Source organism: Erpetoichthys calabaricus, chromosome 11 (genome assembly GCF_900747795.2).
Source record: "Erpetoichthys calabaricus chromosome 11, fErpCal1.3, whole genome shotgun sequence".
Taxonomy (NCBI): Eukaryota; Metazoa; Chordata; class Cladistia; order Polypteriformes; family Polypteridae; genus Erpetoichthys; species Erpetoichthys calabaricus.
In genome coordinates, this window is record NC_041404.2 from 135,382,159 (window position 1) to 135,399,459 (window position 17,301).

The 17,301-nt window shown below is 49.9% G+C and overlaps 1 protein-coding gene across 1 annotated transcript in view; it reads right to left on the reverse strand.

Moving 5' to 3' along the window:
* The window catches only part of LOC114660954 (dual specificity mitogen-activated protein kinase kinase 3-like), a 47,908-nt gene extending 30,851 nt beyond the window's left edge, over window positions 1-17,057 (reverse strand). The window contains exons 1-2 of the mRNA XM_028813984.2: window positions 17,041-17,057; window positions 8,436-8,840 (exon numbers count right to left, since the gene is read on the reverse strand). Coding sequence (XP_028669817.1) covers window positions 8,436-8,451 — 16 coding nt within the window. The 5' untranslated portion in view covers window positions 8,452-8,840; window positions 17,041-17,057. The remainder of the gene's footprint in view (window positions 1-8,435; window positions 8,841-17,040) is intronic.
* Between the last annotated feature and the right edge of the window lie 244 nt (window positions 17,058-17,301).

A 17,301-nucleotide genomic window follows, 5' to 3' on the forward strand; every position in this document is an offset into this window, starting at 1 on the left:
TCCTTGCCATGTGCTGCTCCATCTTCTCCTTCATAATTCCTTCCATTAAGTTGTGTCCCAGTTAGCCACCCATTAAGAGTAAAGACACCAATTCCCAGAGTCCTCTGTGCGGTTTAAGGGCACCGTCAGCTTGGTGTACAGCAACCCACCGAAAATCTGAGACACTGGGTGGGAGCGTGGGGGTGTCACACTGATGAAATGAATCATCAGTTTGGACAAAAACCCCTGGAAATAAAATTGAAGAAGAGACGGAACTAAGGAACTGCTTGGTAACCCGACGAGCGACAAGTCAGGGAATTTGGAGCTTGACGGATTTGAGCCAAGATGGATGTGGAATTGTGGCGTCAACGGTGTGCGCGCACACACACACACACACACAGCCATCTTTAGTCATGTGAGAAAGTAAGTACCCCCCCCCCGTTTAAAGTGTCATCTTGTTCTTTTTAAACACATGTGGACATCTGATCTTCATTTCAGCAGCACAGACAGATGAAGGAGAGGAGATGCGACACACACACACATGGCCACCTTTACGTTTTGTTGTCCTTCATGCTGTAGAAGCGTGGACATCAGGAGAGGCACCTGGCCATAAAAATCACATCAGGGCCTATAAACACAGAAGTGGGAAGATACGAATTTAAAGAAGATGACGAAGAAGAACAAGACAAAGATGAAGTCGTCCATCATAGGACTGAAATGACCCTAAATGTGGACCGTGTGTGTGCAGCCCTCCATGAAGCAGCAGCTCCAATCAGAATCGCATGCAGAGGATTGGCACCTCGTCTCAAGATGTCCTCTTGTGGAAACCTCAGACACTTTTAGTGTGCTTTGGTCCTTGTTGCTAAAGTGTGTGTGTGTGTGTGAGACCACCACACCTCTGAGGTCTTCACAATTTCCAAATCTCTCCAAACAATCCACCATTGCACAGTCCGAGTGATCACCGTGAGTGGAGAAGACCTCAAGCAGCTCTCATCTTGTCCAGGAGGGTCAGCCCACCACTTCCTTCACTGGACCCCCATTAGAAAGAGGCGGCACGCCAGGCGAGCTCAACACGGAGCTGTGCCAGGTGGACATCGGGGGAGACCAAAGAGAGTCTTGAGTGTGCGTCAAGCACGGCTCCACACTTGTACTTTCATGTCATTTACAAAAGACACTAAAAATGGCCAAAAAACGCACGAGAGCCACTCGCCAGCACCAAGCGCACACAGAGAGAACGTGTCCTCCACAGCAGACGTTTGTTTTCAGCTGGTGTTCCTACGTGGAGAACAGCAATGGCGAATACGAAAAACCAAAACTGTGATGCATACGGGTGACTAAGTAGCACAACGCACGCAACGGAAAGCCACTCCTCGGGGTCGGCCATATTGGAATTCGGTTTCCTTCCATGAAGAGTGACGAGCGAGTCAGGCAATGGGAGGTCGTCATGAGCAGGAGGACCCCATCGAGGAGGGGCTACATAATAAGTACGGGCCAATCAGAGGTCAAGGAGAGTCCAAACTTGACATTTCCACCCATCCACGCTGTGGCGCAGAGCCGACGTTTTCAAAAGTCTTCAGTTTTGGGGGCAAAACGTAAAATGGAGTCAAATAGGTGTAGGTGTGTGTGTGTGTCTTTAAAGAAAAAGACAGTGGTGTGGAGGCGGCCGTAGAGAAAAGGAATCAAAGCCCAGCTAATTCAACTACAGACGTCGTCCCACCACAGGAACGGGGGGCCGTTTGATGACACCCGCTACACTTCTTAGCTCCTCCTCCAGGGTGTGGACTTTTCAATCAACCAGGAACGACTGTGGGTGGAGCTCAGATGATGAATGGTGCCGACTGGCCAACCACAAGCACTGGCACCAACTTACAAATCGGTCACTAGTTTGGACTTTGGAGATCCATCGGTGAAGATGGAGCAGCGCACCTCACACCCCACCACCCTTCAATGGCCACCTCAACAATCTCCCCCATGAACTCGAGTTTGCTTCGACGCAATAAGGCGCAGGGGTCCGCTGTGAACGCTCGAGTGTCCCTCACCGCACCACTCTTCTTCACGTGAAGGGGACACTGGGAATGTAACACACAAAGGTGGCCCTGGGCATGCACCGTACAGGAGCTCTTTGGTCTCCGTGGTGGGAAGAAACCCTAAGGGACCACTTGAGGCAAAGGGATTTGGGGGGCCAATCACCTGCAGCCACGGGTTCAACAGGGCTGAGAACAGGGCCGAGCTTGGAAAAAGCGAACAGACTCCAAAGAGCAAGCCAGGAGAGCCCCATGGCCCATATTGGAATTCAGTTTCCTTCCATGAAGAGTGACGAGTGAGTCAGGGAGTGGGAGGTCGTCATGAGCAGGAGGACCCCATCGAGGAGGGGCTGCGTAATAAGCACGGGCCAATCAGAGTGCACCGAGGGTCCAAACTTGACATTTTTGCCCGTTTTCAAAAGACTCCATTTTTGGGGCGGTGTGAACGAAACGGGGCACCCGAAGGAAGGCCTCCCCAAGTCGGGCACACGAGGCACTAAAGCCGTCACGGAGGGGGGTGGGCCAGTCGTGTGTCAGCGGCACCCTGCTGCTCCTGTTAGAAGATCAAAGAAACTCCTTCACCTTCAGCCAATCTGCTTTACAGTCGGAGTCTGACATCAGAAACCAGGAAGTGCAGAGGAAAAAAAAAACACTCGGAATTCCCCCACCCCCCCCACTCCATTCACAAAATCCTCTGAAGCAAACGAGTTTAGTTTTTATTCCTTGTCCTTTTCTTTGTGTCGTTACTAGTGAGTCGTCCCTCTGAGCGCTGAGTCCTCCCTGGTGACGTCACACGCCGCCTTTAAACGTCAAGGACAACCCTGGAGGACATTCCAGGAACAGCAGCCAGCCAAACCCACACGGGGTTGTCTAAGGCTGCTAGCCTGCCAATCTGGGCACACGTCTTTGGAGGGAGCCCTAACCCCAGATGGACTGATAACCCCTGAGCTCCTCCTGCAGGTCATTCAAAACTTGACGAGCTCCATCATGCTACATGCGCCTCTGGAGGACAACTGGGCTGCGATGGAGCAGAGCCACGAGATGCGCCCTTTTAACTCCTCGTCCACTCCTAGTTCAAGTGGCAGACCCTTAAAAACACCAGAGTCAGCGTCTCATAGGGCCATCTGGAGACCCCCAAGATGAACGTCCAAGTCATCTCCTAGCCTCAGACACAGGCGCCCATCTTGGCAATTAAAGCTGGATGAGTGGTGATCACCCCTTTATCTGATCAGGATACCCTTCTGAGGTAACAACTGCTGAAACTGGGCAGAACAATCCCCAATTGCTCAGACTGGCATGTCACAGGTGCCCGCTGCCAGCTCTCCTGCGGTCCATGGAAGGCTTTAAAACGACGGCCTGCTAGAAGGACCTGTCTGGTTTAGTCAGGCTGAGTCACCAGCTGGCTGGACTGAGTCACTGGGGATGTCACCCTACATGACTGTTGGTCACGGGAGCACACCACGATGGCCCCCAACTGTAGGGAACTAGACAGGTTCCAAAAGTGCCCACTAGAGGGGGGGGGGGGGGGGGGTAACCTGTCAAAACACTGGCAAGTCCCAAAGAGGGCAAGCAAAGACTGTTTATAAGGTGGGTCACCGTCACTCACACACTGTCTTGGGCATGGGACACGGAGAAATGAGACACACGGGCAAAACATGCAAACTTCACATGAAGAGTGGGCAGGTGGGCCAGACAGGATTTAATAGGAACACACAGTCTTTGAAAATACCCAGCTAGCTGGGTGCCCAACGGGCATAAAGAGAGGGGGCAGCTTTCTCTACATAAAAGCACCAGACCCTCTGCCATCAAAAAAAGAAGAAGAGACAAGCAGCTGTGATGCAGCCATTAAACGAGAGGCAAAGCTCCAGAACTGGGCACCAACTCTCAAAGTCACGCCAGCCACAGGTAAGGGAGGAAGCAGCAGAGACACCGAATGGTAACGCCCGCCATTACAGGTTCACCTGTCCTCATCGGTGGCCCAGAATGACTCCACGTTCCTACAGTTTGAGTCCTCGCATGTGACATGAAAGGACAGGAATGCTTGGCAAGCAGTGTCGCCCCCTGGTGGTCAAGGCTCACCACTCTGTTGAAAGATGTCGTATTCCTACTGGGCAGCCACGCCAAAGGGTCTGTGGAGCTCCTCTGACGCCACTGCGGCCTTCACAATCGAGTCAGACATGCTGCGCTCGGTCTTCTTCAGCTTCGAGTTTGTTTTCTTCTTTGGTGCCATGGCCAGAATGGCAACAGGAGCTGCTGGCGCACTTTCTGCCATGTCGAGTAAAATACGCCTCAATTCACAAACAACACTCGGAAATAAAACGTGTGCCACCTTGACATTCACCTCCATGTCAGTAAGCTAAAGGCAAATCAGACCTCCCAGGCGTTCCACACGAGGACCGGACCCCCAAGGGGGTTCCTACTGGTGGCATTCAGAAGGAGACCCGCTGAAAGTCTCCTCAGATAAACACATCCACTAAATGCAAGGCAGCACATCCACAAGTACTCGACGTACACCAATGGGGGACACACAAGGAGCAGCAGGCGGGGGGCTTTCTGATGCGGACTGTAAGGCGCTATATAATCATTTACATCAGGCAGACTTGAGAAGTGCAACGTGAAGAAGCTGAAAGGCGGACAAATGAGGCTGCCCAGATAAGGAGACGATTGCCAGCTGACCCGTGCGACGTCCAAGGGGGCACCCGGCAGATGGCACAGGGCTGGCAGCAGACATCGGCCTGGCACACCATTTTTCATTTCAGCCTGGCTGGCAGCTTCTACCCCCCCCCCCCCCCGCCCCCTCAATAAAATTAAAGCTTTGCTGTGTTTGTTAAAAATAAAACATGAAAACAACTTTGGAGCCGCAAAGCTGCCCCGTCCCCCCCGGAGCACTAAAAATAGCAGCCCCAGAGCAGAGCCGTGCCCATCCGCCACAGCAGCTTCTCCGTCTGCTCGCTCCGAACATCGACAGCGGGACCCGCTCATCCGCTGCCCACATAATGCAAACAATGCCCAGCCGGCACCGAAGCACTCGCCACTTTTATAGGAAGGCCTTCTACAGTTGCCATGACCACAAGCATCCACCCAATCAGAGGACAAAGTCAACAGGAAGGCCTCCAACCTGGCAGTGTTTGTTTTGAAGCGAGTGAGCCGAGCGGCGCGGGTGAGCCGAGCGGGCAGAGACTTTTATTTTCAGGCCGGACAGACGAACGCAGTGACGTTGGGCCGAAGCAGACTAAATAAACAGAGCGGGCATCAGAACAGTGCCAAGAGAGGGGGAGCAGAAGGGACCAGCTGAGTGGCACAAGATCACATGACCAGGGTTAACACACACTGCTGGTTTAGCTGCAAAGGTCCTGGTCCAAGTGGCACCCCCCCTGCCCAGTTTAAAACGTCAAGAAGCCCAGTGACACCCCCCAGCAAAGTCACCATTAGGCGACACCAGAAAGTACACAGGAAGGGCCTCATAACGAGCGGCATCAGGGTTGTGGCCCCCCAAGCAGTTTGTCACATGCTCTTCTAGAATTCTGAGGAGACTGGTGGTCTTTGTAACAACACGTGCATTTATGGGAGCACACTAAACCGGGACGAGGCGAGTGACCCCCGTGTAAAAAAATCCAGGTTTACATGTGGGGGTCCGCTCATGGAGCCCCCGTTTGGTGAAACACCCCGATGTCATTAAAATGTCACCATCGGTCACCACGAATCTGACAACAAGCATCGAGCCCGTTGCCATTTTCTTGTGTGTGGTCCTTCACATGCTGTGACCAAGTCGAGCCCCCGAAAATCGGCCGTCGTGTCACCTGATCACACCACTTCAATGTATCGGTGACAACTAAAGTGACGCTTTATTAATGGGCTTCTGTGACCAAACCACACGCTCCTTTCTGATTGGCTGTGTGCTTGAGCCTCGCCATAGAGCTACGCGGGCTTCTCGCCGTACAACCGGGGCTGCTGGGATACGAATAAACGCGGGTGCCATGTCGTGTTGGGTTACTCGTCAACACTTCATGATGGACGTGTGGCGGCGGCGGCCATGAGAACAAAGCGGGGAGTTGGACTTCAATAAAAGGAGCAGCGCACTGCTTTACGGCGTAGTCGGGTTAGTGGACCCCTGGCACCACGTGCAGTTTGCTCCGCCCGTAACCTGCTGATCACCCCCTTAAGGAGTGTGCCATCTGCACTCCGTCAGCTTCACACACACACACACTTTCAGTAGCACAACTGAAGATCGATGACCAGAGGCAAATATTGGGGCGAGTCCTGCTGGCTGAAGTGACGCGTCATGTCAACAATCGCTAAATGTCATGTGCTGCCCACCTCGTGTTGGGGTCACACATAGCGTGCATTACGTAGTGCAACCGACTCTTATAAGGAACGAGTAAGCAGACGTAATACTTGTGGACTGCTGGAATAAGAGGCAGTGTGGCACAGCACGGCACAGCATGGCACGGTGGACCACTACAGGGCTCGTTCCCACAGCCAGGCACAAAACGGTGGGCCGCATACCCTCCGGTAACTGAAAACTACAAGGCATAAAGCGTCACTTCAGTTTTCATCCAGCCATTTGCTACCAATGTGTCGACCGAGTGTGACCAGGTGACACAGTGACTAGTGTCCATACCGTGACTCACTGGGGGGCTCAGGTCAGGGCGCGGTACGAACGTTTATAAAACCGGCGGCTCTGCGCTCGCTTTCAGCTTCATGTCGGCTGATCTGCCAAAGATGGAAATGGATGATTGTAAGATGGCAGGTCTCTCCCTTTACGGGGTCACCCACCTTCTCCCCATCTCGTGTGCGCCTGGCAAACCCCTCACTGTGGCTTCACTCTGACCGACGCTCCGGACAGTCCAGAAAGCGTAAATCACAGCAAAGTGCGCCTGCATGCAAAGTGGGGTGACTGCATAAAGCCATTCAGAGAGCCCCAAAGTCAAAGGCCCACCGTCTGGCACTCTGGGCAGCGAGATCATGGTAGAGGGTCCGACCACAGCCCAAAAGACGATGCTGTTCTGTGAATGCGCTTGGAGCACACGGGCAGCAGGTGGACCCGTCCTGGTCTCCTCCTTTCAGGAGTTAAGTGCCAGTCAGTCACAGTAGTGGAAGGAAACGGAAAAAAACAAATAAATAAAATCCATGAAGCCGCACCTGACAGACATGGCATCAAAAGAGCAGGTGAGAGCGCCAGAGAGATAAGAGCTTCGAAATACCCGGTCGCTCATAAACCCCCAGAAAAGCATGCTTGCCATCTAATTATCTCCAGTATCTGGGCAGCATGGTGGCACAAGTGCTGCTGTCTCGTGTCTAGAGTGTCACGGGTACGCTACCTGGCATCATCTGTGTCTGTGTGAAAGTGGCATGCCCTCCCCTTCCTCCCAGATGCCCAAAGGAGGTGCAGCTTAGGGACTCAACACTGGGTCCTGGGTGACATGTGCAATGGGCTGGCTGTTTCCTGCATTGTGCCCCATGCTGCCAGACTAGGCCCCTGCCTCACCAGGACTCTGATCAAAGTCAAAAATATATGGAAACAAAACGTGCACATGAATCAGCCTCATCGTCCAGGAGTATTAAAAGGAAAAATGATTCACAGTCCAAAGATTAGGAAGAGAAAAAATAAAGAATGGCCATTCATCACCAAAGATGGAAACAAGGCCGTGCTCTGCGATTCTTTGGAAAGCCATAAATAAGCACAGGGAGGGGACCTGGAAGACGGAGCGACATGGAAAAGACACACACAAAGAAACGAGTGCATTTAAGGAAGGAGCCCAACCAGCCGCCACACACGTCGAACTGACCACAAGCAATGGAAAAGAGAAGCTGAGCGGGGGACTGTCAGCGACACCGGGGCGACACACAGGGCAGGTGCCCTCTATTACATGCGCTTTCCTTTGCCCCTTCACTCACTTGTGACCTCGGGGGCTCCATTCACGGGTTAATAGATGCGCGAAAGGGATTATAAAGCCGTAAAAGGAGGCTGACCTCATCCGACCCGGGACAAGCGTGTGGTTTGGGGGGGTGGAGTTTAGTTCGTAACCTAGTGACCGATCTATCAATACGTGGGCGGGCGGGCTATAGGTACCTGTGGCGCACATGCGCATTTCACTGCGGAAGGCTGTAGTCCGGTAGTGGCGCACATGCGTGATTTAATCCGGACGGCTGCGCTACAATCAAAATCCCTAGCTCAGAATCCCCCCTTACGTTGCGTAGCAACATAAATAGACTTTCAAGGAGATCGTAACGCCGGGAAAGCTCGGCTATCTGCTGCAAAGGGCGCTTTGCGTGTGTTTTAGGGGGGAAGGGGCAAGCACCATTGCGCAACAATTCGCTCGCGCCTCCCGTGCACTGACTGCATTCGCTCACGCAAGAGGGGGAAACAAAAGCAAATTGCGCGGCGTCCTGGTGCCCAGAAAACGAATAAACGTCGCCGGCTGCACTCACCTGTGTTTTTTGACATGGTCGACCCCAGCAGCTTTAGCGAGACGTCCTGCAGCAAGTCGGTGCGCACGGAGCGTGGCGCCGGGGATCGAGGACGGGCTGGCCGTCGGCTTCTTCTCAGGTCCGAATGGGCAGCTCTTCGCTTTCCGACACCATCAAACAGAGCTGGGGTCGCAGTGGAGATTGCACGGCGGTCTTTCCTAAGACGCTCCTGATCTTGCAGCCCGGTTGTTTCTCCGCCTGTTACACTTTCCTTCTTCCTTTTTTGACAAGGGGGTGGCCGATGAGCCCTTAGCTGTGCAGCCACGCGAAAGTGCAACGCGATCTCGCACAGGCGTGCAGCAGTGTTCGCGTAGCGGCCTCCTGCATGTGATCCTTCGTGTCAGCTGATCTCCAAATAGCCGAAGACTAAGAAAGAAAAAAATAAAAGGCCGGTGGCCAACCAACAGACTGAACGAAATTCAAAAATGAAAACTTAAATAAGAGGCGACCCCCCTCCCCCCCAGCAGTGAAGGTGCAGGACTTTGTTCGCACACTCCAGTGAGCCGAAGCTTAAGTCGATGACATCACTCCTCAGCGCCTCTGCCTGCCCGCCAATGAGCGGCCGCCTGAGCGAGAGGGCGGGCTACGCTACGGGTCTGAGCCAATCGAAGCAGAGAGGAGATGGCCCTCCGACTAGCACCGTGTAGCGCCATCCAGCAGGAGGCGGGGCTTGTCGCCGCTTACTGCCTTTTTCCGCTCTTTGCAATACGGGAAGCCGCATATTCCCGTTTACGTAGAGCCCACTTGACGGAGTTCTGCGTGCACCTTCTTTTATTTGTTGTCAGTAATTTCTATCGCCCTGGCCCTGCTCTTCGCTGCTTTGAAGTAATACACCAAATAACTGTAGCGGTACGCCATTCGCAGGAGAAATTTCAAACAAGTCGCCTGGCTTATTTATAGAATCAGCAAAGTTTGAGTGAGGATTACATGAAAAGTGACACAATTAAATATCGCGTGTATATATATATATATAAATATATATATATATAAATAAAGTTTCGGCCCAAGCTAAGCGGATTGCTGGTTTTCACACAGCAATCGTTTTTAAAGCCATTGTAATCAGGATTAAAACAATTAAAATTCTCTTGTTAATAATCCAATACATTTTACACGTTTAATTTCATTAAATAAATGTGAATTTTACTAATTAGGGCTGCGCAGTGGTAGCATGGCTGTCTCCCAGTTAGGAGACCAGGGTTTGCTCCTGGATTCTCCCTGCATGGAGATTGCTTGTTCTCCCCGTGTCTGTGTGGGTTTGGGTTTTCTCCACCTGGCCAAAGACATGCAGGTTAGGTGAAGTAGCAATGACGCTAAATTGGCCCCTGTGCGTGTGTGTGTGTATGTGCCCTGCGCTAGACTGGCACCCTGTCTGGGGTTTGTTCCTGCCTTGTGCCCAGTGCAGGCTGGGATGGCCAGTGACCCTGCTTAGAAAATTACATGACATCTACTAATGAATAAATACAGTGCATACAGAAAGTATTCCCAGCGCTTCATCACTTTGTCCACATTTTGTTATGTTACAGCCTTATTCCAAAATGCATTAAATTCATTTTTTTCCTCAGAATTCTACACACAACACCCCATAATGACAACGTGAAAAAGGTTTACTTGAGGTTTTTGCAAATTTATTAAAAATAAACAAACTGAGAAATCCCATGTCCATAAGTATTCACAGCCTTTGCTCAATACTTTGTCGATGCCCCTTTGGCAGCAATTCCAGCCTCAAGTCTTTTTGAATGTGATGCCACAAGCTTGGCACACCTATCCTTGGCCAGTTTGGCCCATTCCTCTTTGCAGCACCTCTCAAGCTCCATCAGGTTGGATGGGAAGCGTCGGTGCACAGCCATTTTAAGATCTCTCCAGAGATGTTCAATCAGATTCAAGTCTGGGCTCTGGCTGGGCCACTCAAGGACATTCACAGAGTTGTCCTGAAGCCACTCCTTTGATATCTTGGCTGTGTGCTTAGGGTCGTTGTCCTGCTGAAAGATGAACCGTCGCCCCAGTCTGAGGTCAAGAGCGCTCTGGAGCAGGTTTTCATCCAGGATGACTCTGTACATTGCTGCAGTCATCTTTCCCTTTATCCTGACTAGTCTCCCAGTTCCCCACAGCATGATGCTGCCACCACCATGCTTCACTGTAGGGATGGTATTGGCCTGGTGATGAGCGGTGCCTGGTTTCCTCCAAACGTGACACCTGGCATTCACACCAAAGAGTTCAATCTTTGTCTCATCAGACCAGAGAATTTTCTTTCTCATGGTCTGAGAGTCCTTCAGGTGCCTTTTGGCAAACTCCAGGCGGGCTGCCATGTGCCTTTTACTAAGGAGTGGCTTCCATCTGGCCACTCTACCATACAGGCCTGATTGGTGGATTGCTGCAGAGATGGTTGTCCTTCTGGAAGGTTCTCCTCTCTCCACAGAGGACCTCTGGAGCTCTGACAGAGTGACCATCGGTGTTCTTGGTCACCTCCCTGACTAAGGCCCTTCTCCCCCGATCGCTCAGTTTAGATGGCCGGCCAGCTCTAGGAAGAGTCCTGGTGGTTTCGAACTTCTTCCACTTACGGATGATGGAGGCCACTGTGCTCATTGGGACCTTCAAAGCAGCAGAAATTTTTCTGTAACCTTCCTCAGATTTGTGCCTCTAGACAATCCTGTCTCGGAGGTCTACAGACAATTCCTTTGACTTCATGCTTGGTTTGTGCTCTGACATGACCTGTCAACTGTGGGACCTTCTATAGACAGGTGTGTGCCTTTCCAAATCATGTCCAGTCAACTGAATTGACCACAGGTGGACTCCAATGAAGCTGCAGAAACATCTCAAGGATGATCAGGGGAAACAGGAGGCACCTGAGCTCAATTTGGAGCTTCATGGCAAAGGCTGTGAATACTTATGGACATGGGATTTCTCAATTGTTTTATTTTTAATAAATTTGCAAAAATCTCAAGTAAACTTTTTTCACGTTGTTATTATGGGGTGTTGTGTATAGAATTCTGTGGAAAAAAATGAATTGAATCCATTTTGGAATAAGGCTGTAACATAACAAAATGTGGAAACAGTGATGAAGTGCTAGGAATACTTTCCAGATGGACTGTAAACACACCAGAAAGCCCAAAAAGGAATAAAACTTTAAAGAAAAAAAAAAGTAAACATGTGACTTCCCAGTCCCAGTGAGGCGCTATAAAGGCATATTGCTGTTGGTACAAAGGAGCCCCCCAGTAGCGTTTCTTTTCACAGTTCTGCTGAATAATTCCTTGTCTGAAAGTCCTGGGTGTTGGTGTGTAGCGTTGTTCATCATGGCACTCAGTTGTGTCTTCATTCTCTCCTCCTCCACTACGACCTCCAGGGGGTCCAGAGTGTGTTCCATAACTGAGCCTGCCCTTTTAATTAGCTCACTGACGTGCTGGGCCTCTTTTGAAGTGACATCACCAGCCCAGCACACCACACATTGGAGAAGATGTGAAGGACGTCTCTTCCCACACTAATGATGGAGTGCAGTCTTCTGAAGTCTGCTCTGGCCGTTCTTCTGTAGTTTTTTTCTTTGTTATAAGACCAGACATTGCTGTGGACCCCCCAAAGTACTTGTAGGAGTGGACCACCGTGACCGGACACAGAGGCTCCCTGGAGCGGTGAAGGTCAAAAAGCAGGTCCTTGGTGCCACTTCTTCCAAGTGTCTGTGGTTCTCTGTATGAAGTAAGAGAAGCTTCCCAATGTTTGTGTGAAAGTTCAATTTTGCACAATGGAATAAGGAGCCAAGTAGTGTGGCGGGCAGTAGGACTTTAGGGGGTCTTCAAAAACTCGACCTGATGTTGTTTTAGAAGATTCAAGTAGACAGGACTGGCGAGCGTTGTTGGGCTGAATGGCCTGTTCTCGTCCAGACTGTTGTAATCTTCTTTAATGCCAGTGGATGACAGAAGAGACAAGTGTGTGTGTGTGTGTGTGTGAGACAGAGTCCTTCACTGTGCTGCCCACCCTGCTGAGACAGTGGTCTGTGACTGGCACCAAAGAGAGAGTAGGTACCTGAAGAGGGGCCCGCTGGCGTTCAGAGCCAACTCAGTCCAGTCAGAGTCTCGAGTAGGTCAGACAGGACACTCGCAGCGCTGCTGCCAATTTTCCACCTTTTGATAACTTTTTCTGATCGTCACTTATGGCTGATTGTTGGCATTGAATCCTTTGGGAGGTCGTTGCCTTTATAATGCTGTTGTAGCCAGCAGCCACAGCACCTGCACGTCAGAACATGTCATCCACCTGAAGCTAAGCCTGTTCGGGACCACCAGCGCCCGGAGGGGAGGCCATCTATGGCAGGGGCGGCCAATGTCAGTCCTAAAGAGTCACAGTGGCTGCAGCTTTTCATGCCAACCCAATTACTTAATTAGAAAGCAATCCTTGTCAGTCTCAGACCTTATTTCGTTTTATGGCTTGTTGCTCGGCAATGTAAGGTCTTCTATCGTAGGATCTCGTCCAAATGATTTGAAGCCTTTAAAGGATCATTTCCAGTCTGTCACATTTTCTATTAAGTGTTTTATTAAATCAAACAGTGCATGATGAACACACACAGATAGATATAAATGGAAACAAGTTAGACGGAGAACTGCTTTGTCATTTACGTCTTATTGTTAACAAGGAGCCATTAAAACAGAGAATGCAGCAGCTTAAGGTTGAAATAAGCAGTCGAGGGTGGGGAACCTTAACAAGTGAGACCACTAAAATAAAGCGTCAAAATGTCACTTGAGCAATAAGTGCCTCACCAGCAATAATTAACTTCTCATGAACAAAAACCTGCAGCCACTGCGGCCCTCCAGGACCGACATTACCCACCCCTGATCTAGGAGAAGCTTGTGCGGCTTCTGGAAGGGGTGTGTTGGTGATGCCAGCAGGGGGCGCTCACCTTGTGGTATGTATGCAGGATTCCAGTGCAGCAATGGGGACACCGTGTTGTAAAAATGGTGACATAAAACAGAGGTGTGCTCATATAAGATCCCTCTTCAGAAAGAGCAGGGTGCACCCAGCTAAATCACCCACCATAGCCTGGCCATTCTGGCCCCCTACTCACCCCCTGTCCCTAATGGGCTTTCTCTCTAAGCCCTTCACCACTTAATAGAGAATGACCACCTGGACCTATGGGAGACCCTCCGGATTTATAGAGTGGAGGGCGGTGATTGGCAGGTGGGGGACCACCCACAGAACACATGGGACATGACCAAGGCGTACTACACAAAGCACACAATACATGAAAGTAACCTGAACGTAAAGCAATGACCCAAAAGTGAAGAGGAAACAAGATTATGGAGCCAATGGATAAGCGCTTAGGAGAAGGTGACAAGTTTGTGCTTTTTGTCATTTCTATGCGATTTGTGATTTTCGTTTTTTGACCTCACGATTCTTGGCACTTGTTTGCTTTGGATTGCCTTCACGTTACAGGCGACTCCATTGTGTCCTTGTGCTCCACGGAGTTTCATTGTTACTGTAGAACTTGTTTTTTGTGAAGAATCGACCTTTCATTACATAAAGAATCCACAGAAAGAGCGCGCTAGTCGGGGATTGTGACGGGACTTCCCCCTCTAGTGGCGATTTTGGGAAGTGCGTCTGGGACTCCAGCTTCACGACCGGCGGTTTCTGTACGTTTTGTAATTCAGTTTATTGTTTCAGCGAACTCAGTTATATTTTCTTCAATTTATTTCTATTAATAACTTTAATTGGTGTCTTCTACTGAATTTTCTGCAGCATTTTAAAAGGTTTTGGTGTTGCCTAAATTGGGAAAATCTTAAAACAGTATACGGTTAGCCTTAAGAAAAATAAAATGATAAAAACAGGTATATGTAAAAGATATGACTGAAATTATAATAATAGCAGTTAGAAAAACACCCATAAATTAAATACCATCGTAGGTCAACATTTTTTTTAAAATACTCTCTATATACTATAGTGTATTTAGTTAACGTGTATAAAGTCATGTATTAGGGGTACTGCCCTCGGTGCTCCCCTTTAACGCACCATCGTGGAGTTTAGCAGCTGCGCACATCACAGACATATTGGACTTCATGTGTAATTTACAGGTGACAGTTCAAATCTGACAATGTGACTTGACTAACGCAAATCCTGCGGACCACACATACAGTCAACTCTTCCATTTTGTGCAGACTGAGTTTTGTAAAGTGCAGCTTGTCCGTGATCACATCGGCGATGCAGCTTTTCAAAGTTTGTTCTCATCTGTCAGCACACACACACACACACACACACACCTCTGTTGTCCTCCTCCTGTAGAAGTGCAGTCTGTGACTTGCTTAACGCTCAGCAGATGTCACTCGTCTTCTTTTTCCGAGTAGAGAGTTGTTTGTCCCGTTCGATGATCAGTAAACACAATGCGTACACTTGATAACAGAGTGTGAACACATATGGACTGTGTCCTGGTGGATGAAGGGTTACCAGGCCAGATAAGCTTTCAGTCAAGACCAAGAATGATGGCCTGACCTTAGCATTTCACAGATAACAGATTACCTATTTATCCTTTAAATGTTGAAATTGTGATGTAAGATTCACAAGCTCGCTATATCACAGCAACTAACTGGCCACAAGGGAGGTGAAAACCAAAACTCCAGGAATCAAAATCCAAGAGGAAATCTCGCCGGGGGGGTGCCACGGTCTTTAGTGGTTCAAGAAATCAAAGATTGGATGGCCTATAATCAGACTGATTGGTCATTACTGTCAGGTGTACAGAGTATCACCATATGCTTGTGCCCTTTTGTCAAAGTCGGGTCACTAAACCCTACAAATCTGATGATGCCATAGGGGTGCAGTCCTTTGGGCCACCAACACTTTACTGGACTGCTGAGAGACTTTGACAACAGCGTAGAGGTGTGTGACGCCAGAAAGAGAAGGCCTTTCATTTATACAAAGATCACCTTTAGACCGTGCACAAAGTCAGTGGTGGAGACTTGGCATTTCTGTAAAAGGAAAGTCATCCTAAATCACCTTATAGGTATGGTGTGATCACTGTATTAAGAAGTTCAAATCCTTGACAATTTCCTACAGAATGGGCAAAAGGTCAGCATCTTACATATATGTGTGTGTGGAGACATTTGTTAGGTCCAATGCTCCTTCTCATGCACCCTGGTCTGCTGCCAAACAGAGATGGCATCAAATCTCAGTCCAGACTCTTTCCATGCTTGGTTCCCAGGAGTGCCCTATAAATTCCGGATTTTAAGATGGTAAGGTGCCACCACTTTGGTACTTTCACTACTGGAGGCGAACGGCAGCTTTAAAAGACACTGAGCTCAACACTTTATTCTGCCACTCTTCAACAAACTGGAGACCCCAAAAGGATCTCTCCCTCACTCTTCAACACACTCAGGTCAGGTTGGGGAGCAGGCACTGGTACAGCGCGTTCCTGCACCCGCCACACGATGAAACAGCTCAGGATCCTGGTTTGCAGACATGCAGTGCAGTCCAGTCCAGTCCTACCCTCTGGCAATGACCATCTATCTGATGTTACGGGGGCATCCCCTTGGCCTGGTCCAGCCACTCGGGTCCTCAATAATGAGGGTCCCATGAGCCGGATCACCCTCAGGTAATCGCACCACATTGGCCGTAGTGCCATAACTGGCGCTCCCTCACAATGCTGATCATGTGCCTCATTCAAGACTCCGTGAGCAACACAAAGTCACACCAGCGGTGACCGCCTATGTCACCTCATGCATTGACCGGCTCTGGCGGGAAGCAGTGACAAAATACACCATGTGATCCTTATGGCAAGTGACCCTAACAAAAATATATTATTAAAGCATGTGTATAGATGAATTCTGGAGGGAAGGTAACAAATAATCATGACAAAAGGACAGTGAGGGACAGGCTCCAAGCAATGTGCCATTTCTGAGGCATACAGGACCCTTATTATTGTCCCATCCAGAGAGTGCAGTGAACTCAGCACATGTGACACGTCTCCAGTCTCGAGTATGAAGGACAATGGCAGGCCGCACACAGCACCGGGGACACGTCATGATTTCACTTGCGTTATTCGTTTTTACAGTCGTTGATACTTTTTTTTTTCTCTCCCTGATCTTCATTTATGGCTCATTGAAGGCTTTGAATGTCAAGACTCCTTGGAGATGATGATTTCCTTTACATTTCTGCGCTAGAAAAATGACATTTTGATTTTGTGTTCTGTGTTTACTGCGCCACCCTTAATCACCATACAGGTAGGGCATTAAATAGCTGTTTCCCTATTTCTGGAATGTGTGCGACGTGTCACAGTCACACAGTTTAGTGACAGGCGGCGACTGAATGTGCTGGCTTAGAGGCCTTTCAGCAGTGAAGCCCATCACAAGGCACTTGGCAGCCATTGCACATTTCCACCTACATGTCAACAGTTCACACTGGTGACTTGTTATAAAGACTAAACTTCTAACCGGGTAGTTTACAGACCCCAAAAGTCTTCAAGACTAGAATGTAACATACAACTGGCACCGGTCTGTCACAAGATACGCATGAAGACTCACACTCGCACAGGCTACCTTGGAGTCTCCCTCCCTTGTTTGCAATTGTCCTCAGTTATGAAGGGCTGGTTCCCTGGTACCTTTACAATGAAGACACCTCGGTGGTCCAAGACAAGGCGTCTCCCCCATACCAGCCCTTGCAGGCCCAACTCCAATACACGCGAAGGCCTTTGGGCGTTTGATTGCTGCCCGCTCGTCGGCTTCTCCTCCAGTCCACCGCTTCGCTGTAGGCGCTCACGGCTGAGCATGCGCAATGCGCCTTTTTACGAGCGAACGCGCCGAATGAAAACACATGGCCGAAGTTGGGATTGGTCGCTCGCCACCACGTGACGCTACAGCTG